Source organism: Phragmites australis, chromosome 7, assembly GCF_958298935.1.
Source record: "Phragmites australis chromosome 7, lpPhrAust1.1, whole genome shotgun sequence".
Taxonomy (NCBI): Eukaryota; Viridiplantae; Streptophyta; class Magnoliopsida; order Poales; family Poaceae; genus Phragmites; species Phragmites australis.
In genome coordinates this window covers 27136826-27162799 of record NC_084927.1, presented here as the reverse complement: position 1 = coordinate 27162799, position 25974 = coordinate 27136826, and the positions used below count along the sequence as shown (strand labels likewise).

Genomic DNA, 25974 nt, shown 5'->3' with positions numbered 1-25974 from the left:
CTCATGTGACAAGCGTCGATTTTTTTCTCTCTCTTGACACTGGTGTAATTACCGGATTACCCCAGGAAGGTGGTGGTGGTGGTGGAATATACCGCGCCGTGTGGGAGGGGTGTGAATCCCGAGGGTCGCTTTTTCTTCGTGGTGGTGGTTCTAATCCCGAGAGTAATGAGCCGGTCCGCTGTGAAGAAAAGGGCCCAATAAGAAAAAGAAAAAAAGACAAGGCTAGGAATCTAGACTCAGTTTTTATGTCGCTCGTGACGAGCCAAAACTCAGCAGATCAAGATGTAGGAGTAGGACAGGTGAAGTTAGTTAACAAACAAGAGATCATAATATTATACTCCGGTCATAAGTTGGTGAAAAATATACTAAAAGAGCAAACAGTTTGGCGGTTTGGTTAGCTGGTATGTCAAATTGTATCCTATCATTCTCTAATCAATAAAAAGCTCGTTTCCCTCGGAAAAGAATAGTCTTTATGGTGCGGTTCTGCATAGTGTTTTAGAGTCTTATCACTGCTTCAGACCCTCAGCCGTACCGTCACTTTTTTTTATCACTGTCACATACTCACAGTGACACTCCACCCACCCAGTAGGCGCGCTCCAGCTTGGAAGATGACATGGCACGCGGAGTTCTCGTGGAGGATCGACGAGCGGTGCCGGATGACCGGATCCATGCTAGCCCGGCACGATGAGACTGTCGCGCCTTCGGATCGGGCTTGGACCTAGCCGAAGATGACTCGGGCCAACCCGGCCCGGAACCAACAGCACCACGTGTCGTCCCAGCCCGATCCAAATCCCAGCTCAAGTCCAGACAGGGCCGCCTCCATCCAGCCAGCCCGACGATCCAGTCGAGTAGCCAGCAATGCACATCTCAAGCGTGTGACTGCTTTTGCTCGAGCGGAATTTGCTGTCGAATTCAGTCAGTGGCTTTCGATTATTTGTCATCCGTAGCAGCGCCAAATTAGAGCACCGGTATACAGTGAGACATGACATAAAAGTTACAGTATAAGATTGTGATTAGCAGTAAAGGAGAAGTTGGTAGGCTCGTGAAACGTACCGTTATATATCCTGCTAATTTTTGTCCGAAAAATTTCCACACATCATGGCTTTCGCTCCTAGGTGGTGGACACTCAATCGGTGAATTTCTGAATGTATACTAAGCTTATTTCTAATAGATACTTCAAAATCAATTTATTATAATATTATTATAATATCTTCTATTTTTTTTATCACCAACAGTTATCATATTTACCATCTTTTATTACTCTTTCTTCTCTCACACTCACATGCATACTCAGTAAACAGTGATACAGACTACTCAAAACATCGACAAATTTACCTCCAACTAACTACTACAATGTCACGGCCGCAACACTTTAGCACTAGATTCGGACTATAGGACTCTGTTAGAAGACGATGTGACTGCTCACAATCGGTAAATCACTCTGAACCGTGATGCCGCACGGGGATACCGATCCCGTTGGAGATGGTGTAACACAGTAAAAATGTCCACCCACTGCTGAACTCGTTCCTGTCACGAAGCTTCGTTTACTGAATCAGCTTTTCATGAGCCATGCATCACGTGAGGCTTTTATCTAGACGCGCATCTACCGATCGGGATATATCACGTACAGAAGTTTTCATGAATCAGGCGTGAACAAAATCACTGCATCTGAATGCATCAAACGCTGGACCACCTGTGGACGTGTTTCTCACTCGTGCAAAAATAGCACTCCTCCTAGTCAAAAGCATCGATCACTAGCTTTTGACTAGTGTGTTTATGAACAGATAATACAACTGTATCTAGTACGAAGGTGTAAAAAAAGCATTATTAGCTTTTTTTTTCCTTTCATATAGTACACTGTAAATAATTAGGTAGAGGAATCGATGGATTAATACTAGTAATGCATTGTCAACCATAATCTAAATCGTCATGATGGATCAAAGACTGTTCAGCGAAAAGATGCGATCAAATATGTCGAGAGACGACGCTGGCCACGTGTGCGTGAAGGTGCCAAGCGTGCGATCCTCTGCAAAAAATAAATAAATTCCCCTTTTGTTGACTTGTACTGCCATTTGATCACGCCCTCCATCTTTCCAGCAGGCGTGTGAATTTGCCTTGTGATGCGTGATTAAGGAGGGATGATCAAGAGATCGAATGTCAACACTAATCCTTCTAAGAAAATACTAGCAATATTGTGACACATAATAATACAGTACTACTGTATGTCAACAAGCTATTGGTAGGTGGTCAAAGAGTGCACAAGTGTTACGTGAGATTATACTCTAATTTTATTTAAATATATATTAAAACACATCTAAATATATGTGTGGATGTTAGTGTGATGTGCGTGCGTATATCCAACTTATACTTAAAAAAATAAGCTACTGGGAGTCCATTAATTCAAAGTCACTGGACACTCATGCTCTTATTCTTGCATTTGTCATTACGACCGAGAAGTTCAAAAATCTATTCTTACAAAACATACAAAGAGGTTAGTGCAGTCGATTAATTAGGAGCGAACGACCGAGAAGACTAAACGAAAAGTAGAGTAATTTTAATTAGTTTAGCCAACGAACCAACCAAGGGAATAAGACAGGTTGTGCCATGAGCTAGCTCCGGATCCGGTCGCTCGATCAGCGAACCCGGGCGCCGATCGATCCATCGAATAACCTAAATTATTCGTTAATTAATAACCCCCGCCGCGCGTGCGCCGCTATAGTTTAATGCGTGCTATGCGTGCAGACTGTGTGTAAACAATGGCGCGAGCACGCACGCACGAGCACCAAATTGAGAAGTAATAAAATTTGTGCACCAGCTGCTTCGCACGTAACAGTACACGCTGTCCCACGTGGGAAGTAGGTCTAACACGGGGTGCAGGTGAGAGCGTGCGCGGCAGATAGGTTCACGTGGGAGCAAGCGTGAGAGCATACGCGGCACGAGAGTCCACGTAAGAGCACACGGTAGCGTGGACGCAGGACGTGGATCAGCGTGGGGAGCAAAGTGAAACGTAGACATCAAAATATCAAAAACAGAACACATACGAGTGGAATATGAATCATTATATATTTTTTAAAGCAATAAAGATTTCTGTTGTTTTCAAATTGCACGTTCTGGATGAAACCCAAATTCCCCGTATCCAAAACAAGTAGCAAAGCAAGGAATTTGGCGCCGCTCCGTAACTAGAATTCCTCTTCTACTGGTTTGCTAACGTCACTCGGCCACGGACGCCCGCCGCCATTTCGGTCAAAGCGCTTTTGCTTCGGCGCACAAGCAACACGGATTTTTGGAAAAAAATATATATATTTTACAGAAATTTTAAAAATATTGCACAAATTTGAAAAATTAAAAAAAAAACTACTGTGTCGCGAGTTCATTGTGTGAAATCTAGTTTTCGCACCTTGAACTCGCAAAAACTAGATTTCCGGATGTTGGTGAAGCGAAAATAGGAGTTTTTGATATTTGAAAATGTGAAAATGTTTTTTGTGAGACGATTGCGTGAAAACCTCAATATTTTTACGGTACGGGTTTCCGCACAATGATTGTGTGAAAAATCCATTAATTTCGATGTTCGTCCATGCACTCTCACCTCTTATCTCTGCTGTCGATCATCTCTATATCGAAAAAATCATTCACTCGGTCGACCGGTTCCAAGAGAAGAGAAGGGTGAAGAGAGAAGGAGGGGGAGGAAGAAGAGAAGGAAAGATGAGGGGGGAGGGGGAGGGAGAGGAAGAGGAAGGAGAGAGAGGATGGAGAGGGGGAGTGACCGGAGGAAGAAGAAAATAATTTTTTGTTTTAGTATTTTTTAGTATTTTTATTGTTTAGGTTATGTACAGCTTATAAATATTTAGTTATGTTATCATATAGATTTATAAATTAATTTGAGATGTTAGTTCTAGTTTTTAGTAAAGTTTTATTTAGTTTTTAGTTTGAGAATATTTTTTTAGTTCGTTGTAAATTATATCATGTTGTAGATATGTCAAAAGCTATAAGTCTTAGAGTAAATATTTTTTAAGTAACATTTATGTAAGCTTTAATTACATATTAGGGAAAATTTTGGTTATACTGATTTAATAGGTAAGTATGAATAGGGATTAGAAAGATTAATTGTATGTTTAATATGTATGTAAGACTAGGGATTAGAAAGATTAATTGGAGGTTATATTTTAGGTTACTAAGATTTAATTATGGTACAGAAATTATGGTTCGAAGAATTTTAATTTGAGTTTTTATTTGTTTGAATAGTAATCGTAAGTTGATAATTGATATATATTTTTACATCGCAGTTATGTCAAATATTATAAGGCTTAGAGTTTTCTATGGAAATGGTCAAATCTGAGGCGGTTTATCTCATGTTGATTTGAGCAATTTTCCGTTTACCATCCTTAAGCACCCAAACTCTGAAGGTACCAAGATGAAGAAAATGATAATATGGTTCATCCAATATTTTCAGTTGGATCATGATATTTATTCTGTTATGGTACAATACATATGGATTCGTATTATGGATCTAGTTTTTCAGAGTTAAAGTCGGTGTCTTGGACGAAAAGATGGTTAAAATTGTTGGAATGGTGTGGGCAATATGGGGCTAAGTACATCATGCTGGTGCAGACATGTCCAAAAGAAGTGTATGACAGTAGCAATGCAATGACACCAGTATGTCCAAAAGAGGTTGTTATCCATAGGCATGTGGGGGAGGTTGAGGGTCAGGCTGACGCACGTGAAGAAATTGTTGTTGAGTTTGAGAATGTGGACCGTAACACAATTCATGAGGAAGAAGTCTTATTGCAATCTGTAAATGTGGATGATGATGATGATGATTCATCTAATACTATCATCCCATATCAACGAAATTGACTTGACAACACGAGGATGCAAGTTACGGAGAACCATGATTCCCCTTGGAAGTATGAGTCAAGTATGGTCCACTTCAATCAGGTCTTCTCCAATCAGTTTGAAATAAAGGATGCAGTAGCACGATGGGTAGTGACATTACATAGAGAGGTACGGATGGCTGCATCAAGCCTAGAAAAGTATAGTATCAAGTGCATAACTCATGAATATAGTTTTTATATTTTTGCATACAAGCTGAAGCGTGTACCCATTGGGTAGCATCTAAAGTAGTTCAGCACAGTTTTACGCTACAAAAGGTAGGTTGAAAACACCGCAACCTCACTGCTACACTAGTTGCAAATTAATTGTTCATTGAGATTATTCAGAATCGGGATATAGAATGCTCGTTCATCCAACGAGCAATATTACGATAGTTTAAATATAAGATTACTTATGAAAAGGCTTAGCGTGTGTGAAAAGGAACTGATGTTGCCTAGAGGGGGTGAATAGGCGAACCTGTAAATTTTATAAACTAAACACAACGGATCAGCAAAATACGGATTCTCCGTAGATTTTTTTGGAACCTCCAAAAATATATGGAGGTTGCGCAGAAATATACGGATACTTCATATATTTCTGAGAGAACTTAAATTGATAGCTATGCAACAACAATGTAGATCAAATTCACAAATTACCAATCACTAGAGGATGTGTTCCAAACTATTTCTCCAAGTAACTACAGCTCAAAACTCACAACAACATAGATGGGAACAAGAATATGTAACAAATCATAAGAGATTGACAAATGAGACACAAAAATGTGTTCACCGAAGTTCGACCACTCCACAAAGAAGTGCCTACATCTATGTTGAGGTGCTCACAAAAAACTGGATTTCTTTCAACCCTTTTCTCACCCAAGCGACCACAAAGATCGAGCTAGTGTTGCTTACTCAAAATTACAGGGGTGATACAAATGTCCCGGAGCTCACCACAAGATTGGGAGCTCAACGGGAGACGCTTAGCCGTCTACGTGGATAAACCACAAAGAGTAACAAATGTGAAATCACCGGCTTGACAAAGAAAACGAGTGCTCAAAAGATAGATTTGAATCTTACTAGCACTACTCCTTTCTCTCACTCAATCTTACACAAGATTTCACCTAGAATCACAAAGAGAAGTGGAGAGAGGAGCTTTGAATGCTCTTGACCTTCTTGTGTCAAGTTATGTTGAAATGAATGAGCTACGTTTTATTGGAGAGAGAGAGAGGGTGTGAGGTATAAATACTCTACATTCAAAAACTAACCGTTACACCTATGAAAATACGGACTCTCCGTAAAAGTGCAGTCCTTCCGCACACCCTTAGTTAACCCAAACTCCGCTAAAATGCTAGCTATCAACAAAAATACGAACACTCCGCATTTGCACATTTTTAAAAGATTAGGACTAACCTAGGTGCAAGTATTGTGTTCGATGTGTTTTTCATAGGTTTGTTTGATCTTTTGAACATTGTTTGTTTAAAAGATAAATGAATTTAAAACTATAAGATCTATGTGTCGCTTTCCTTTTTCTTTTTAGGGGGATCACCATGTGTCAAATTTTTATTTGATCAAATTACATATGTCCATACTTCATAAAACTCATTAGTTCTTTAATTATTTTATCATTATCACCAAAACCCACTTAGGAACCTAGATGTACTTTCAGTGTGAAGCAGAAAACATTAGAGAAGTGGTAGGGTACCTATAAAGCTTCTTATTGCAACCTACCTCGTGTGCTTGATATTCTTGAGGAAAGAAACACTGGCACATATACCACTTCCAAGAAGATTGAGATCGATGAAAACCAGTCCAGGATTTTTCGACGTGCTTTTTTTTCTTTGGGGCAGTGCATTCAGCCCTTCCAGCATTGACATCATTTGCTTTGTGTTGATGGCATATTCTTGACTGGGAAGTACAAATGTTAGATTCTCACTGTAATTGGAGTTGATGCGGATAAACAAATACTTCATTTGGCATTTGCGTTTGTTGAGGGTGAGAGCAGGTTGTGCTGGCTCTGGGTTTTAGGCATCTTAAGGTTGAAGCTACTAGTTATCGACCTAACATTTGCATCATACATGACCAGCATGCTAGGATATTATCTGGTATAAAGACACCGTAAGAGGATTCAATTGAGTCGTTCCCATGGACTGACCTGCAAAACAGGTGGTGCATATATTGCATGTGAGCGAATTTCTACAAGCAATTCAAGAGTAAGGCATTTATGGATATGTTCAAGAGGTTGTGCAGTCAGAATCAAAATCGGAAGTTTGATGCTTTATGAAAAGAATTGGATAAGAACACAATGACACAAGTGTAGGACAGAAGTAAGAAGCCACTTATGGTTGATGACACTGTACCGGAGGCGCTGTCACCTCTTGGGGTTGATGTTTCTCACACTGGATTGAGACGGAACCAAAGGAGAAGTGGTCCGTGCTATACGACATCGGAGGTGCTAGGTTCGTCTACTAGGCCACCTCTTTATCGTAAATGTGTTTTATGAACAAATATATTTGATAGTTTATAACTATGTTATTTGTTGTTGTAATTTGGCAAATATGACGTCATGACTATCAACATAGAAGAGGTTTATAATTGGGTATCAGGGGGCTATGTGGACTCCCTCTTGTTGCAATCGTTGAGAGCATATTGTACAGTATTATTGGGTACTACCAAAACAGATATGATGTTGTTGTTATTCACTGTACAATAGTGCATACATCGTATACCACTAGAATGATGGAACACTTGCAGAATAAAAATGAGAAGTCAGTAGAATACATGGTTCACAGCATGGGCGTCAATGAACATTGCTTCGAGATAACCCTAAGATCAAAAGGAGCAGTGGAGAGCGATACCAAAATTGTCACTCATAAAGTGAACCTAGGATAAATTTTGAACAAATGGTGCGAATACACCTACAACAAATCGAAGCTTGTACATGTCCCATGTTCTCATGTGTTGTGGGAACCTCCCTATATGTGTCACCATTTTACCTTAAGGAAAACGTGGTGCAGACCCGGGCAGGGGAGTTCCATGGATTCAATGCGTAAGGTGACTTCACAATTTATGACAGACATGCACCGATATGTTTGCCCCCTATGACGTTGCTTAGACATGTCCATGAGAAAGGTGGTCGGCCGCATATTAGGTGTATTCGTAACGATATGGATGAAGCTGAAATTGGCAAGCCTGTGAGGAGATGCAGTGAGTGTGATGAGTTTGGTCACAATACTGGAGCAGCGATGCTGGAGCAGGCCCATCCACCGGTACTCGACGTGGGAGAGGTGTACGTGAAGGATAAGCAATGCATGAGATTAGGGCAGACCATGAGGTATATGCAACATAGGAATTATGTATTTCTATATTTGTGTATGATTTATATTCTTGGTGTAAGAACTTATTCATGTTCCTGATGTAAAACTATGTGTTATGACGTGTGTAATAGTTGTGTTCAATATTTAAAGTTTGTAAATGTGTTATCCTCATTTTATATTATTTGTGTAACCTCCTATGTGTAACATATGTGCTACCTTTTTTTGCAGGAATGGAGCCATCGTACGAGCTTTTGGACCATGATTTTGACCAGCGTCACCGCGACTTCTTACACGCAACACGTGGGCCTATGAACATTCATGTGTTGCGGATTCGTGCACCTATGAGGGACTGACAACTTCACCCCCAGGTTTAGCAGGTTTTACAAATAGTTCAATTTTACATAATCTCATTTCATTTTTTTTATCTTAACTAATCATCATCTCATGTATTTAAGGTCGGCCCACGTAGTACTTCTTCCTCTTTCACGAATGACTGAGGCCACAGATGAGGGCGCTGGCGCGCATAAGGTGGATGACGGTGATGAGGACGAGGGTGGAGGTGACAACGACAAGGTGGGGCGATCATGGCAGTTCCCCGTGGCTTGACTATGGAGGGGCCTTCGAAGTGATCGGCCAGTCTCAGTTGTACGGTGCACCTCCACCCACTCAGGCTACGCAACATGAGACGAAAGACACCTACGGTCTCTAGTTGCCTAGACGCGAGCGTCGCGAGCCAAATTGGTACATACCGTCCGCATAAAACCATACTCGAGAGGAGAAGGAGGCAGTTGTCCCAGCGTCAGCATGCAGGCCAAAGCGTGCCAGAGGCAGAGTCCGGGATAGGTTCACGGTAGGGGTCAGGTATAGTCTGTTTCACTTGTATGGTAAGGCGAAAAGCTGACAGGCAAATAAAACGGGAGAGAGCCCGCCGCGCTAAGGCGGCAGACCCCAATGTCCTCATGAAGTGCAAATATTCTAAGCACACTTAGTAGAACATCTATTATAACCTAGTCTATTTTCATTCCCTAAGGCATGCTAGATTTAGAAGCGACACACTATTACATTAATCTTTAGGCGTACCATACATGTCAATGTTTGTTGTCGTCAACTCTTTATTTTTTAGAGTCCATTCGTACTACGATAAAAAATCCCTATGTTTCATATAATGTTCATCAGCGTATGTAACATATGTACCGAGTTCAATGATAATTATGCTTCACAACTATCATTATTAAAAAAAAATTAGTGCCTCACAAGGTTACTTCACTCAAAAAATTACTCGCACAATTTTACATCAAATAATTAAAGAAATATCGTCAAATATACATCGAACCAAAAATTAAGAAAAAAATTAAGCACTTCGTGTTGTCGTTTGGACAAACTATTTGCAAAAAAAAAAACAATTTTTTTTGTCGAACTAGTCACTAAAGATAATTTTTGTATGCATAAAAAGAATTAAACTAATTTTCATATTTTCTGTACTATAAGAGAAAAAATGAAAAAAAAATTCATATAACCAATAAGCGAAAACTTTTTTTCTATTTTCATTGTGGGGAAACATTTTTGCATAACAGATCTGCGAAAATGAAGTTTTCGCATGCAAAAACATCAATTTTCGCACTTTGAATCATGGAAAATATTTTCTATATTTCAATCAGCAAATTTTCACGTTTCATGTATTGAATTAGCGAAATCTAGTTTTCACTAGTTCACATAATGAATTAGCGAAGTTTCACTTTTTGCGCATTGAATTAGCGAAAAACTAGATTTCGCATAATGAACTTGCGATAGTAGGTTATTTTTGTAATTTTTGAATGTACAATATTTTTAAAATTTCTGTAAAAATTATATTTTAAAAAAGACCAAATAAGTCAGAGTACGCGCAGTGCGCTCCACCCAGTACGTACTCCATTGTACATTCTACGAAAACGTCCAAGCATATACCTGTAGCTCGTCTTGCTTAGAAAGTTCCAAACGCGACAGCTGACAGCAGCCGTAGGTAAAGACGCATCAAAATGCGCATTTTATTTTTTTTTCTCCTCTTCTATCCGGGACCTTGTCGAGATTATTTCGGACTCTCTCGCTCTCTGTTAGACGACGTCTGAACAAACGAAAAGCGTACCCCAAACGCTCCAAACAACCTTTTATATTTCCCCTGTTTGCAATGTTCCGACTTCAATATAAACTATGTTTTTTGAAACCCAGTACAACACGAGATTGACAAAGCACACTAAACATCTCGCTGTCAACGTTGTCTACCAATAATTTTTTTTATCTTAATAAGACATAAGAAGCAAACCTGAAGTTCCATCCGATGGGAATGGTACGAGCACCACCATTATCTACCCAGCCAAGGCTATGTTGTTTCGCTCCTGTTTCACGCACGGTCCCTTGCCAACCAAGGAAGGACAGGTCGTGGTCGCGTGGAGGATCGTGACAAGACAACGGGGAGTAGGTGAGGACTGAGGATACAACTACTCTCACACGGCAGGTGGAGCAAATCCAACAAAAGCCACAGCTCCCTTCTAGAGTTCTAGATGCATGATTGTGTGGTTGACAACCTTAAAAAAAATCGTGTGGTTGACAACAGAAAAAGCCAAGCATGAGGATATCAACAAAAAGGGACACGACATCTGCATTACTGGGACTTGCAGTTAAACCATTGAAAAGGAAGTGCAGTAAAACCTCGGGTTCAAAAACAACGATTCCCAGGCCTCAAACTACTCTCTGCATCTGTCAATGCCGCTGAAAAAGGTGTTATTAGTTTGCCCGAATGTTTGCCCCCATGGAATGAGGCTAGGTAAATGTTCGCCTCAAAATTACAGCCGCCGCGGTTGCCCTATGCTATGCATGTATGTTCCAACTATATATGTACAGAGTTCCAGCTTCAGATCCACATGTATGTATCAAGTGAGTATTGGGTCAGGCTGGTACTTGAATTCAGGCAGATGGTCGAGCCTGCAAGGGAAACGGCACCTCATCAACGAATCATGTGGTTGTTTAAGAAAATCGTAAACCCTCAGAAAAGTTTTAGTGCAATAAGATCGCAAACTTTTCAACACGTCGGATGAAAAAGTTTGGTGCATCGTTTTCACAATAGCACGGTGTAATAAGCTAAGTGTAAATACCTTTGCCTGACTTTGAGAATACCGGTGCCAAGTTGCATAGGAATGCCCATGATGATGCATTCACTAACTCCCTCTATCTGGTCCTCACGACCACTGTACGAGGCATTAAAGAGATGTTCCGAAGTTTTCTCAAACGAAGCCAGCATCAGAACACTGCTTTTCATTTTTGCAATGCCATATCTAGTAATGCCGAGAATTTCACCCTGCTCAGAGCATTAGCACCAGTAAGCCTTCAAACATATAAAGCACATGAGGGTACAAAAAATAATCATTGTGCACCAAAGGTCATACGGTAATACCTTGTATGTCATCAAATCTGCCAGAAGCATCATATGTCTCAGATCAATGTTCATGCCATGACTTTTCATTGTATACTGAATTTCATCAATAATAGATCTCCTTGCAGCTTCGATCCCAAGTGTTTTGTTCAATTCGATGATGTGATTACTTTTTGTTTTCATAGCATCAACTCCTGGAGTACCCATGACTGCCAGGAGGTTTGTTCTGTAATTACACAGTTCTTTGATTAGCATATGTCATGTCAGACAGGTACTGCACAAGTCATGCTAAAGTGTATAAGCAGTCCTAAGATCCTGCAGTCCTAAGATCCACAAACTAGTTTACACAAACAATTCAAGGTTAACAAAGCTAGAAAGTAAAAAGTTCATGCTGTTAAAGCCATAAATAAATAGGAAATCTTACCCTTCAACCAACAAGTTGTATCCGTCTTTAGTTTTGTTGATAACAGCTCTTTCAACAGTTGGAATACCCTGAATTTAGTTGTAGATAGGTCAGTGGTGGCATAATAGTGGCAGAAATATTTTTATGAACGACAATGGCAGAAAATTGAACATTGGACATCTTGTTCACCTTCACAATCACTTTTGGAAGCATGGATTTGAGGTTATGCAGCTCAAGCTGAAGTTTGCACTTATCCGTTCCAGCTGGATATATTCTCAACTTGGCTCTATCGATGACTCGAACATGCTGTAAAGATCATGTAAGATAAATGCAACCACAGTAAAAAAAATATCACACAACATAGTCAAACCTGGAGCTTTGCTCATACCTCGGATTTTAACTTTATCTTTGGATGATTCAAAATTGACAGCTGCACAGAGTCAGCAGATATTCCCATGTGCAGAGCTTCTATTCGTTGCATATCAAGTTTGACAACCAAGCTTGGCTGGCTTGATTTCAAGACAATCTTTATGGCTGCTGCAACCTAATCAACACACAAGTCATCGATCCAAAAGTCAGTGCCAAAACAACTATGTAAAATCTAATCAAGTTGTGGCTGGACAAAAGATTGAAGACATCATAAATGAAGCATATCGGGCGAATATAAAGTAACATGTGGATAGAATCAAGTCAGGCAAACCCTAACAAAATTATCAGTTGTGCACTGGGTACAAAGTATGCAAAGAGCATTCTTTGTTCATTTTTGATAATTCAGGCTATTGTCAAACAAAGAGATACATGAAAACTAAAGCCAATACAAATCATTGAATAATTTCCACCTCAAACCAATATAGTACTATAACTGTGGCCTCTTTCAAAAACAATAGTATGAAAGTTGCTGTTTAACTATAACTGTGGCCTCTATCACAAACAATATCATGGAACTCACAGATGAAAAGGGCAGTTAGTATACTTGCTACTTATTGTATCACATAAAAACAGATAAGCAAGATTCAGCCTCCATAGCACACACTAAGACGACAGAGAAACTCTCTCAGTTCTAGTTGTGGATGTGCCTTCCATGCCTGGTACCAAGCAACCACTCTTTGCAAGTATGAATATTAAATTCATGATTAACAAAACCCAGATGAAAAATGGAAAACAGGCCAGCTTCGTTTAAATGCATATAAAAATGAAAGATAATAAATTATCTGTAACAAAATCAAGCGCATGGCAATTCACCTCGCCCAGCACTGCTTTCTCCATAGATCCTTTAACAATACGTGCAGACAACACATCTTGCCTGGACAGAAGCTCAGCGGTGATAATAGGTGTGCTTATTTTTTTAGCAGCGTTGATAATTTCCTTGATGCGAGGAACCCCAAGAGTAACATCTTTTTTGTTGTTAAGGAAACAAGTTGCGAAAGACATTTATGTAGCGGATTCGCATCATATTATTCTGTTTCTGCACTTTGTATGCCAATATTGTGATAAATGAAGAGAGTCAGATTGATGGAGGCATAAAGGTTCTCTGTACAAATTGTTGAAAGATTGTATTATTTTCCTGAGATATTAAATCACAGCAGTGCCTCTCTGAAGTAGATAGATTTTAAAAAATAAGCTGAAGCATCCAACTTCAGTGATTAACATGAAACAGAGTTAATTAACATTTTCCTGAAGCAGAGGTAAAAAGGATACTCATGCTAGCTACTCCTGCAAAATGAAATGTTTTCAGTGTCATCTGAGTCCCTGGCTCCCCAATACTTTGAGCTCCGATTGCTCCAATAGAAGCTCCTGCTTCAATTTTCTTCGAGTGATAGCGAGATAAACAGGTATCCAAGAAAACCTGAGCCAGGAAAATAAACCATATAATCGAAGGACACAAGAAGAAATCCACTGACAAAACAACCCTTGGAGCAGACTTAAAGTTAAAACATAGCTTAGCCTATGTTACTGGATCACCAAGCAAACATTTTTTTGTCTCAACAAACTAGAGATACGGAGTGTTGCACAGGCAAGTTGTTGGTTGACCATATGAGGGTAAGAATGTTTACACTTGAAGAGGCTGCTATTTATTTACGAGTGGTTTATACTAGTCCGATATTTCTTTAGCAGAAGAACAAGGAAAACTCTGTATGGCAAGAAAAAAATTGTCAGAGACAGTAGGGAAGAGACCGACTCAAAATATATTAAGAATAATACAAAATGCACAGGTTGGATTACACAGAGATCCACAGGATCAGGAAGAACAAGCCACGGGCTTGAACCTAAAACTGATAAATCTAAGAGGAAATTGCAGCAGACATACATGTAGTATTGAATTGTTGCAAATACCTGCCTGTACTTTGAGAAGTTTAAGCTTACCGGCTATACTTTCATTTTAATACTTTAATGCACGTGCTTTTTTATTCTCAAAGATTAGGTAGTAATTGCCAACTTGAACACGTGGTAATCTAACAAAAGAGGAAAACTACAGGTACCACTGGTGCAAAATTTCTTAAATCTAAAAGCATAGTTGAACTATCTAGGAAGGGAAGAAGTGAGGGATTAAAAGTCCCAATTGACCACAGCTCCAGTAAAAAAATGAATTCAACCCTCTGAAAGGATGATCCAGCTTTTGGCGGCAACGTAGGTACTGTAGCACGATGTTCCTGTTCACCCAGAGGCTCTACTGTGGCAGCTGAGATTACTATTCATCTGCCACACCAATGCGGTTTTAGTTGGAAGTCAAGTCATCCCTATAAAAGGGATAGCCTGTATCTGTTATTAATCAAGCAAGAAGAATTAAGTCTCCCAATCTAAATTTTTCTCATCCCAGTCTATAGTTTGCGCCCCCCCCCCCCCCCCCACCCCGCCCCCCTCCTTCCTCCAATGCCCTAATTCCCTTCAAGCCATGCCGTCTGGCCATCTTCAGCATGGTAGTTATCTCTATGTGAACCAAGGATCACATCAAATCCCAAGTCACCGAAGAGTAATATATTCCATTTATGCTATATGTAAAAAAAAAAAATTCATAGTCATGAACTTGTTTATGACATAAATTGAAAAGTAGTTTATGACATAAATTGAAATCATAAGTCATGAACTTACTATTTAGTAATTAGGAATGCATCTTATGCACTTATCCTAACTCTAAACACCGGTACATTCACAAATTCATAGTCACTCAAGAAGCACAAATTACCATATTGATATATCCTATGGTACATTTGCTGCAGAAAATTAGCACTTCATGCAAGTCAGTTGGAAAGTAGCAAAAGGCTGAGATTCCAGCTCTTTGTCAAAGCAGTGATGAATTTGGTAATCTGGTATATGAAAAAGGTTATAAACACGCACCTGTAGTTGTTTTGCAGATATACCAGAAATATTAGCAGCGATGAATTCTTCTATGCAAGAATCTTTCTTTCCTACATGATCCTCATCTAGATGAAGTGCCCTTCTTGTGCTTTTCAATAATTTTATACGTTCCTCAAGAAATTTTGTTAACTCTTTCTTGAACTCTTGGCTACAACCACCATTAGATGAGGTGCCATGTTCCGAGAGCTTATCATTTAACACCTGTAGGATATCCTCTGGAGATAATGTATCATGTCCCCTTTGAGGACATGTGGCCTATTAAAGTTAAATTATCAGAGCACTCCTCCGTTATCAATCTAACAAAGTATTCTATAAGTTAAAACTAACCGTGACTTTCATAAACAATTGATCCAAATTTAAGGGCATGCCATCGTGTCCTTCCATCTTTGCAGGATCCATGCCATCATCTCCGTAGGCAAACTGAACTATACCGCCGCTAGCATTACGGACTGTCTGATCATAGAAAACCGAGAGATCTTCCAAACCCTTCATTAATCTGCGGGACATATACCCAGTTTCTGCTGTTTTGACCTATGATAAGAAGTTCAGAATAAAGGAAACAAGCAGATATCAGGCCCCCACTAAACTTTTTGAATGAGAAATGCACATAAAATAACCATCAACACTGCTCTGAGGGCAGAAAGGTCAAGTGTGGATGATTCTGTAATAACGCTGATGTGATCAATGAGATTCTCTTTTGCTTCTACTTGATGATCTATCATTGTTCTGTAATAGCAACTATGTAGTTGTCAATCTCTCAATTTGTTGGTATGTTGCAATATCTGCGGCATGTTGTGGACGCATTTGTGGGCCGCACCTATCACCGCAAGAAGCTAGGCAAGGCCAGCTCGGCGCCCACAACCGCAGCAGAGGCTTAGAGATAAGCATCTTCTTTATCTCTAGTTAGTTAAGATCATTAGCTTAAGAATCAAGTTTGCTTTGATTAAAGAAAAAGATTAGTTTAGTCAGTTTGTTAGCTTTGCATTGTTAGGCGCCGGCTCTATATAATGAGCACAGGGAGATTGGTTTGGCAAGCAAGAATAAACCTGATTCCTCATAAACTGGCTGCTCAGAGCCTCCTAGAGAGGGCAAGTACGCTTCCATATATTGCTACCTTACTTCAATCTACTAGCCATATCAGGCAGATCTTAAAAGCCAAGTTCTGCTGTATGCCATGCGTCAGGAGACTAATTATTTGTCTTTTAACTGTATCTCCGTTTCTGAGAAAGCTGATATTTGTGCGCGTGAACAGTAATCATGCACATAACAGCTGGTTTACTCTTTTCCTTCACTCTTAAGTCTGTAATAATTAGTAGGCTAAAGACTCATATGGCATGATCTGGTTTTATTTGATTGAGCCATTAAGCTTGTCTAATTAGAGTTACTAAATTATATACAAGTCATTGAGGAAAACAATTTGGTCAGGAAGACACGCTGGACTACATATTTTGGATTAATATCATCATTGTTCGCTTCCGCTTATTCAACTGAGTAACATGCATTGCAAGTCATATTTAAGCATCTGTGAACAAATGTGTCATCTTTTATGCTGCAATGGGGGACTATAGTGCAAAATTAAACACATAAAAAAAACATGTTTAAATTTAGACATACAGCTGTGTCAACAAGACCTTCTCGTCCACCCATTGTATGGAAGAAAAACTCAGTAGCAGTCAAACCAGTATAGAATGAATTAGCAACAAAACCTTTAGCCTGCAAACGGAAGACACAACCTTATCTGAAGAGAACATACTGAAATGTGCATTATTTAAATATGTCAATTTCATGATTGAAATTCAAACGAAATGGCAAATCCGCAGATGTCACAAATAGAGCAGAAAAAAAAAATGGAACCTATCTTTCTATATCCAAGATATTACTACAAAAACAGAATGTTTCAAAAGCTCCAATCTTTCTACATGGCATACTACAATAGAATCACCAGACTCAACAAATAAACAATTATGTAATCAATAAGCAAAGTTTGATGGTTGTTGTACGTTGGGAATTGAGAAACAAAAGGTAAGCTGCTATTAATTCCGCACTTTTCTATAAGCACTTAAACAGTATAGAAGATGCACAATTTGCAGTCATTCTGTCCAGTGCGGTCACAAAATTTGCAGAATTAGTTTATTTGAACAGAGCTAGCAATACCCGATGCACAAATTAACAAGTCACATTTCTTTTGCCGGCGTTCTTACCGCAGGGGTCTTCGAATTTATAGGAAAGTGGGGAAGAGTTCTATCTATAAAGCCATCTGGGGCACGACGCCCTCCAACTGATTGTTGGCCAACACACGCAACCATCTGACTGATATTGATTGGAGAACCTTTAGATCCGCACTGAGACATAATCAATGGGCTGTTTCTCCAGTGAAGCGTATCCATGCACACCTGAAAAATAAGTTTTATCCCAAGTAATTCAACAATCTACTTACCAGTAAACAAAATCAGGGTGGACGTGTTGGTTAGTTATTTGACCAAATCACTGCATCAACCATGTTTTCAGAATTCCAGTGCTACAGATTAGAGTAGTAATAAGGGCATCCCTACAAGGAAATTTACCCCAAGTAACACTAGAGAGATGTGTCATTTGGAAAATAGTATCCAACGTGAGGCTGAATTGTGGGGCATGCAACCATTTGTCAATGACAATGATGGTATTCCTAACTTGTCAACCATATATAATACTGCAAAGAGGATCAGATTAGGAATATTCACATGCTAATTGGCAAAGGAAATAAACAAGAACATGAAAATTGGTGAGAACTTACGTTTCCAGCTGTTGCTCTGATTTGATTTAATACACCAGTTATCTTAAGCTCCAATGTTTGAGCCGCGTTGCAGCCAGGTTGCAATGTGAGCGCACCTTTGGAAAACAAGGAAATAAGATCATGACATTCTTTGTATCCTTCATCTATTTTCTTTTTCTTTTGCTGACTCAGATGCTCTCCTGGTTGGACATCATCCACACCAATTGAAAATCCATGGTTCCCTATAAATCTTGCACTGCAGAGGCGAAAATACATAATTCAGACCAGAACAAAGTTTTCATACGCTAATTTTGCAAAACTATGAAGTGTTAAGTATATGCGATGTGTATAGTAACTTGCCCTCGTGGCAATTATAGTGTAGGGTTAGCTAACTTGGCCCATATGGCCCATTAAGGGCATGTTTCGTTTATGCTCCCAACTAGCCAAGGAAAAATTTGGCCATGCCAAATTCAGGACAAACAAAATAGTGTTTGGTCACCCAGATTTTACCAAAGTTTGCCATAGAAAATTTTGGCCGGCCAAAGTTTTTCAATTTGGCCTCAAACCAATTAGAAGCCAAATTTCCTTGGCACGGCCAAAGTTTGGGTTGGCCAGCGTCATAAACAAAACAGGCCCAAACTCTCCTGCATATAAACTTAATGGGATAAAGCGGCTATAAATTAATCTCCTCTTACTAAAGTAACAAGAATGTTGTACATTATACAGAGCCTAGAATGTGTCTCACCTAAATTTTGCCAAGCGATTCATACAGCTCGCTGCAGCATGAGAATTATAATCTCTTAAAAGAACCGAGTAAATGCCATCCTTATTCCCATTACCTGGAGATAAAAGGCAAACAATATTTTTATTGCTTCCAAATCTATCAAGAAATACAAAAATAACAAGAGGGGCCATAAACTACAGATAACTAGAACTAGTGAACAAAACTTTTACTAGCACATTGGTAAAAATGCACATCATTTATAATATTTTGCATGCGTAGAGATTCATGAGTAAAGCACATCAGAATTATGTTTGTCCACACTAATGCTCTCGAAAAAGAAGGAATTATACAGATACACTACAATCTGCTACAGCCTACAGCATATAATTTGGCATACACCAAATCGTTTTGAATTACATTTTTAAGGTCCCATCTTTAACTTTTCAAACTAGGCAAATTTTGCTCCTGGACACTGAAGTAGTCGCTGTTTGGGGGAAGATGCCACCAAAGTGTGGTAATTTGCAGGTGGACACTGCACCCCTTAAAATATTCATTTCCAGCTGAATAGCAGTGAGAAATATGATGAAATGTCACTTTTGCCCTTGGCAGATATGGGGCCAGCTTGTCTAAACCATCTTTAATCTCTCACTTCTCATCTCCCTATCCACGGCGGCATCACGCACCCGGCCGCGTCATCTCTAGTGCCACCGACGCCGCCCATGGCCTGTCGGCGAACTTGGACAGCAGATGATGGCGTCTGCATCTCGGCGGCACATAACGTGACCAATCCCAGGCCATATCTGCATGGATTCAAATGCGGCACCAGCGCCCAGCACGAGATGCAGAGGCGGAGCAGCACCAAGGTGAGCCCGAGCCGAGTCTCCTTCTACCTCCTCGACCCTTCCATCTATCGTCTTCTCCAATCCATCGCACTCCAATCCTAGATGAGCCAAACCAAAGAAATTTTTTCTCAATTCCCACGACCAAGCAAGGCAACAGAAGAGAAATCCCCTCCAAAAATCCATCCCTCATAGATATCTCCACCTCCATCGACCACCCAACAACCTCCGTCAAAGCCAAGGAAGAAATGTATGGAGTGTGAGGCAGATGAGATCCAATTCCTCAGCCGCTTCCATTGTTCAACTGCCTCCGCGCCTCCATGCGTCAGCAGCCAAGGTGAGTCCACCCACAGGATCGTCAAGGCGCGGCTGTCCCTCTGCGCAGCGGAGCTTGAGCAGGATGGTTGCCCGGCTCATATTTGCCGGAAGCGACAATGGAAAGGGAAAAGGAAGAAGGAAGAAAGAGAGGAGGCTGACGCGTGGGCCCCACAAACTGATAGGGGTATTGAGGGCAATCTTAGTTATTTCTCTCTCCCAATCAGCAAAATATCATATTTTAAGGGGCGCGGTGTCCACCAGAAAATTACCACACTTTTGTGGTGTCTTCCCCCAAACATCGACAATTTCGGTGTCCAGGAGCTAAAACCACGAAGTGGTAGTGTCCAGGAGCAAATTTTGCCTTCAAATTACATCTTAAATGTAACCAAAAAAATATAAAGATTTGATTGGTTATGAAACAAATGTGTATTGTTGCAAAGTAAAGTTCGACCATCCTGCAAAAGCAAATCATGGTAAGTTGGACTGTAATCAGTCATGGTTTCACTTTTACGGTTACAGTTGCCTAGGGTAGAAATGCATAGCTCATAACACAGCCAAAATGAAATATTACCCTTCTAACATCAATGAAGAATAAGATTTTCAAGGCATTTAAAGTAATTTGAACCATTAATATTCATTGTGTACAAACAAAACAATTCACTAGGGAATTTTAATCAAATTCTGAACAGTATTAGTTCAGCTTTCTAATCTCACAAAGATCTTTTAGATGAATTGTGCGCGTGTTGGAGGGGGGGGGGGGGTCTCACCTAAAGTGGCCTTCCCAACTTGCCCAGATAGAAGTTCACTGTTTCGGAAGTAGACAAAACCATCACTGGGACACATTGTTTCCCATTCCCTTTTCCCTTTTTTTGTATAGATTTTCTCTTTAACAGTAAGATTCAGAAACACCTTTGTACATGCATTAGGTCGCACTAACACACTGAACAGTTGTTTACCAGTCCAAAGCTCAATAGGCTGCAAAAATAGAATCCACATAATGAGATCAGTATCCTAATAAGAAGGATAATGTGTACAAAGATGCATACCAATGAAAGATAAGTGCGTGGATTTCATTTAGGAATAAACAAAATCATGCTATTTTTGCTATGTTTTATTATACATGCAAATACTGAAATTTGTTTTACAAAAAGTAAGAGCAACTCACCTAATTTGCCATGTTCAAATAATATAACCTAGTAACTTTTTAGAACCAGTTTGTTTACAGTTGCAAAGAACTTTGGATCAAGAAAACTGCTATACAAAAAAACTCACTCGGTACAAAAATCTTACTTTAATCAAGGCTGGTGTTGGCAAATCAATGTTCTCCATTGCATCACCAAGATATGAGCACAGAAGAGTAAAGGAAGATCTATCATAGAAAGTATCTTTTCTTGTAACCAGAAAAGATGAGGTCAGGAAATCTTGCGTGGAAGCAACCAGTATTTCCCCATTCTTAGGAGTACATAAATTATTCTGAACCTGAAAAGGCAATGATAACGATAAATATCAGCTATCAAAATTGTGCTAGCGCATGCAATAAAAAATTGCTCAATTATAAATTTAGAATAAAGAAAATTTGAAAGTGCTACCCCCATTAGCATAAGTGCTTCAGTGCGAGCTTCCTCTGTCTGAGGGACATGCAGATTCATTTCGTCTCCATCAAAATCAGCATTATACGGATTGCAAACAGACTCGTTAAATCTCAGTGTTCTCCAGGGCATTATCCTTGCCTGTATTCAAATACAAAAGCAAGCGCCCAAATGTGAGGCAAACGTTTAAGTATAGAAAGCACAATGAAGTATAGAAATGTTCATACCCTGTGTGACATAATTGACATTCTATGCAAACTCGGCTGTCTATTGAAGAGGACAATGTCTCCATCTTCTAAATGTCTTTCAACTATACAGCCATACTTCAGATCCCGAGCAGCAATCCTTCTATCACAATACTTTAAGTGCCTGAAAATGCAGAAAAGAACAACAGATGAAGGCTGGGCTAAATAACAACCCAGAAGTTCATCAACTTACTACTTACAGCTTTGTGCCATCAGGTTGTATAATAAAGTTTGCCCCTGGATGTTTGTAAGGTCCATTTCGAATGCACTGACGCAGCTTCTCAATGTTGTAGTATGAAACCCTTTCAGGATAAGTCAAGACTCGAGCCATCAACACAGGAATAGCCACCTGAAACATCAGTTAATGGTGAAAACGATTGGAAAGTGGAAATTAAGGACATAAATCGAACATGAACAGATACCTCTGTTATTCTCAAATTTGGATCAGGAGATATGACAGTCCTTCCGGTGTACTCAGTACGTTTTCCAGACAAGTTACCACGAAATCGGCCTGTCTTCCCTTTGAGTCGTTGAACAAGGCCACGATGTTGTGAGTCAGGAAGAGAAGGTGCGTCACTATTGATATATTCAACAACTTGAAGTTGAAGGTGTTGCCAGCAATCCTAGAAAGAAAGAGACACAAGTAAGCTAAGGATCTCACTAAAATTTACAGTCTGATTCAATTAAGTTAGCAGATTGGAAATGAAAGCAATACAAATTGTGTGATCTGAAAATGTGAATCCCAACATTTTAAATAATCAAAATCACAAACAAAATTTTATGCAGGCAGAAAAAAGTCAGAAGTTCCAAGGCTCTAAAGACAATTGTCCAATATTTGCACATCTAATTTAGTACGTTAACTAATTAATATATCTAGAAGATCTGACTTGAATGTCAGATTTTTATATTATAACACTTTGGATTGTGATGTTGATAATGCTGCAGCCCGTATGTGCAAATCATGGATGTCATGATTGGACCTACTGGTTAAAATAGTTGATCATTTTAGCTTAAATTTCTTCCTTCTACAACTTATTCTTTGGATAACCATCATATTTCCTAAAATAGCACTTCCATATATCCAGCCAAAATTTGAATTACATACTGAACTAGTTTGTGGATTACAAGGAACACAAAGAAGATACTCTAGTTTCTAAAAATGATCAAAAAGAATAAAATATGAAAGTAGACTGTTTTCTTCATATACAATAAAATTATACCACAGTAGGGGCTTCCCCTACTGTTTCCCTTTCAAAAAAATATGAAAGTAGACCTCTACAAAAGATAACAGAGGAAAGGAAAATTTCAGGAAACATGTAAACAGACGCAAGTGAGGAGCTCTGAATTATCTTACAAAGCACTTGGTGAACAGACCACCAGTTTGAAGGGTCTCCTTAAGAATGGAATTTGTATTAACAATACTCTTCAATATAACAGTAATGCTATCTTCATTGCTGCAATAAGCAAAACAATCAATATAACAGTAATGCTATCTTCATTGCTGCAATAAGCAAGACAATCCATGACATTACAACTCACTTGGCTGTTCTGGATCACCAACAAATATGAGGATAAGAGTAATTTAAGAAATTAGAAACTGAAAAACAAACCTTCTACTACCACCAACAACAACAGAAGGCCGGATAGGTACTGGTGGCACTGCAATCTCCGTAACAATAAGTTTCTCTGGTCTATCACCAAGGTTTAGCAATTCACAATCCTGCAGAATATTGAAACATGACAGAAGAAAATTGTAAAATTAGGTCAATGAAATTGCGAAGGTGTCCAGATTGGAGAATAGCATCCAATGTGAAGCCAACAATGGGACTTGGGACAACTAGTTAGATAGGCCTAATGTTATTCTTCAGCTCACATGACTGTCCTAGTGTTCTTGAGTGCTAAGAGACTGAGTAGCAGAACACATCAAATAACCCTAGATCTCATACATTGTGGTACTCCCTACACGTAAGACTCTTGAAAAATGAAAAAGAGCATGTACCTCGTCAGTCATTCTTTTGAATAGAGAGAGAACAGTTGCAGGGTCTAACATGCGAACTGAACTAATGGACACTTTGTCTTTCTTGCGTTGTAATGAATTCTTCAGTTCTTCTGTATGTCCATCCAAAATTTTGCTACAATCATGCATAACCATCAAGCCTGCTCTGCCCTTTTTAACTACACCTGTACTTCCAACAAAAACAAGAAAGAATTGAAAGATATTTTTAAAATGTTAGCATCCAAACAATAGTCAGGTGTTCACTAACAGGCATTCCTAAGAAAAAATTAGAAGCGATGAGGACAATATAGGATACCTTACCGTTTCTGTATTCACAACGGGGGCAGCAGGATAGTTTGCATTTGTCCCTCACTTTTTTCATGGTAATACTTTTCTGTAGCGCATCTGCTCTGGGATTTCTCATCTTCTTCAAAAACTCTCGACGGTCTTTCTCCACAAGAAGAACCCTGCTGCAGCCCTGGGAAGGCACAAGAGAACAAGAATAAGTATCACGACAGATTTGACATGCCCATGGTGTAAACTTCTTCAATGCAGTACCTTGCAGTACCTTGCAGATACACTTCAACACATCCAGAATACAGTTAAAGAAGCCGACATTAAAAACTGGAAGCGCCAGCTTCAGGTAACCGAAATGACCAGGACATTCAGCAAATGAACCATGGCAAGTACTGCACTCCCCAAGCTTGTTTGGAGCTCCCTGAAATTTTGACACAATGAAAGAAATTATGCAAGCCATAACAAAAGGAGCAGCAACAACTACAACTACGCTACAGAGATCTCAGTATAGCAACTCCGATTGCTAAACCAAAATGCACATAACGAAAATAACATATACTGACTCAGTGAGGAACCGCGAGAACACACCAAAGCCGATGCGGATTATTACCATTCGCGTGTCGAGCAACCCATTGGGCACCGGACTCATGTTTTCCCCGTAGATTCTGTTGTTCCAGACCTGCACCTCCGCGGACTTGCGTATCTCGCTGCCCGATAACACGCTGAACCGTATGCTCTTTCTGAAATCAACAGCCGCCAACCGAATCGGGAGCGGCGAAGTCAGTGTAATGCTCTTTCTGAAATGAACTAATGGAAACGCGGAGAACGGGAAGGGTGCGCGCATGCTTACATTCTCCTGGTGCCGACGTCCTCAATGAAGGGCTCCTTCGTGCACCGCAGCTTCTCCTCCGGCCGCGCCATCTCGTGATGCTAATGCTGCTGCGCGGATTAGGGGAGGGTTGATTGCCGGTGAAGGGTGGCGGCAGACAAGCACTGCCGTGTCGCCTCGAGCTGGCACCCGATGGTGTGGCCGCGTCCGCAGCCGGTTCTTCTCCGGCAAGGAGCTCCCCACGCGGAAAGGGGAGGTGGCAGTGGCGGGGTGCGGGCAGCAAGGGCGGCGGCGGCGTGGGAGACCTAGATCGTTTTTCCTTTATGAGGACCTAAATAAGTAAGGTAAAATTGAGAAAAGGTTAAAAACATCTAGTTCCGCAAACTGACCCAGTAGTATCATCGGTTGTAGGTTGGCAACGGGGCGGGGTCGGGCCGTTGTCGGGTGTAGTAAGAATGCACCCGATCTAAAATACGAAACTAAAAATCTATTTCGAATCTGAATTATTTGATGTGTGTAAAATCGTTCTTAAATCTAAATTTAGTGGGGATCCGAAATTCAACAGGGATCTATGGATTATATGATTTTGAAGTTTGAACAAGTATAACAGCAGAACAACAAACAATTTGACCATATTAGAACAATAAACAGTAAAGAACAAACAATAGTTTAGAATTTGACAAATAGTGAAGAACTCGTATTACCTAGCAAACAGTAAAGAGTTCTACAGCAGCACTCAATAGTCACATAGCAATAATACTAAACAATTTGACCATATGTCCATATCATCAGACAAACAAGCATCATCAAGTCCATGACAGTGTATGAAAATATAGCAATATCCACTGATTAGAAATGATCCACAATTCCACACATGATAAATAAAGCTAGAAACCAACAATAGAAATACAGAATGAGTAGTACATTTTTAGTTTATTACAACACGTCTTGTAATCTTACTAAAGATCAAATAACAGATATACATGATGTTAAGTGTCCATCAGCAAAATATATCATCAGACGCACATGACACGGCT

At 39.8% G+C, this 25974-nt stretch overlaps 1 protein-coding gene across 2 annotated transcripts; it reads right to left on the bottom strand.

Moving 5' to 3' along the window:
* Positions 1-10791: 10791 nt before the first annotated feature.
* On the bottom strand, positions 10792-25274 carry LOC133924484 (DNA-directed RNA polymerase III subunit 1). Of its 2 annotated transcripts, XM_062370048.1 has the most exons (27): positions 24959-25274; positions 24719-24848; positions 24380-24529; positions 24133-24289; positions 23815-23996; positions 23426-23535; positions 23170-23269; positions 22238-22438; positions 22016-22164; positions 21798-21939; positions 21571-21711; positions 21272-21460; positions 20749-20956; positions 18846-18939; positions 18122-18356; positions 17550-17741; positions 16963-17061; positions 15676-15879; positions 15328-15603; positions 13690-13837; positions 13234-13385; positions 12380-12535; positions 12181-12297; positions 12013-12080; positions 11610-11814; positions 11311-11513; positions 10792-11140 (listed from the first exon to the last, which is right to left on the bottom strand). In XM_062370048.1, the coding sequence occupies exons 1-27, from the start codon at positions 25027-25029 to the stop codon at positions 11089-11091; spliced, it is 4131 nt and encodes a 1376-aa protein (XP_062226032.1). In that variant the 5' UTR covers positions 25030-25274; the 3' UTR covers positions 10792-11088. The 2 variants fall into 2 exon arrangements, with proteins under 2 accessions (XP_062226032.1, XP_062226033.1); XM_062370049.1 differs by lacking the exons at positions 24719-24848; positions 24959-25274 and having other exon boundaries at positions 24370-24509.
* Between the last annotated feature and the right edge of the window lie 700 nt (positions 25275-25974).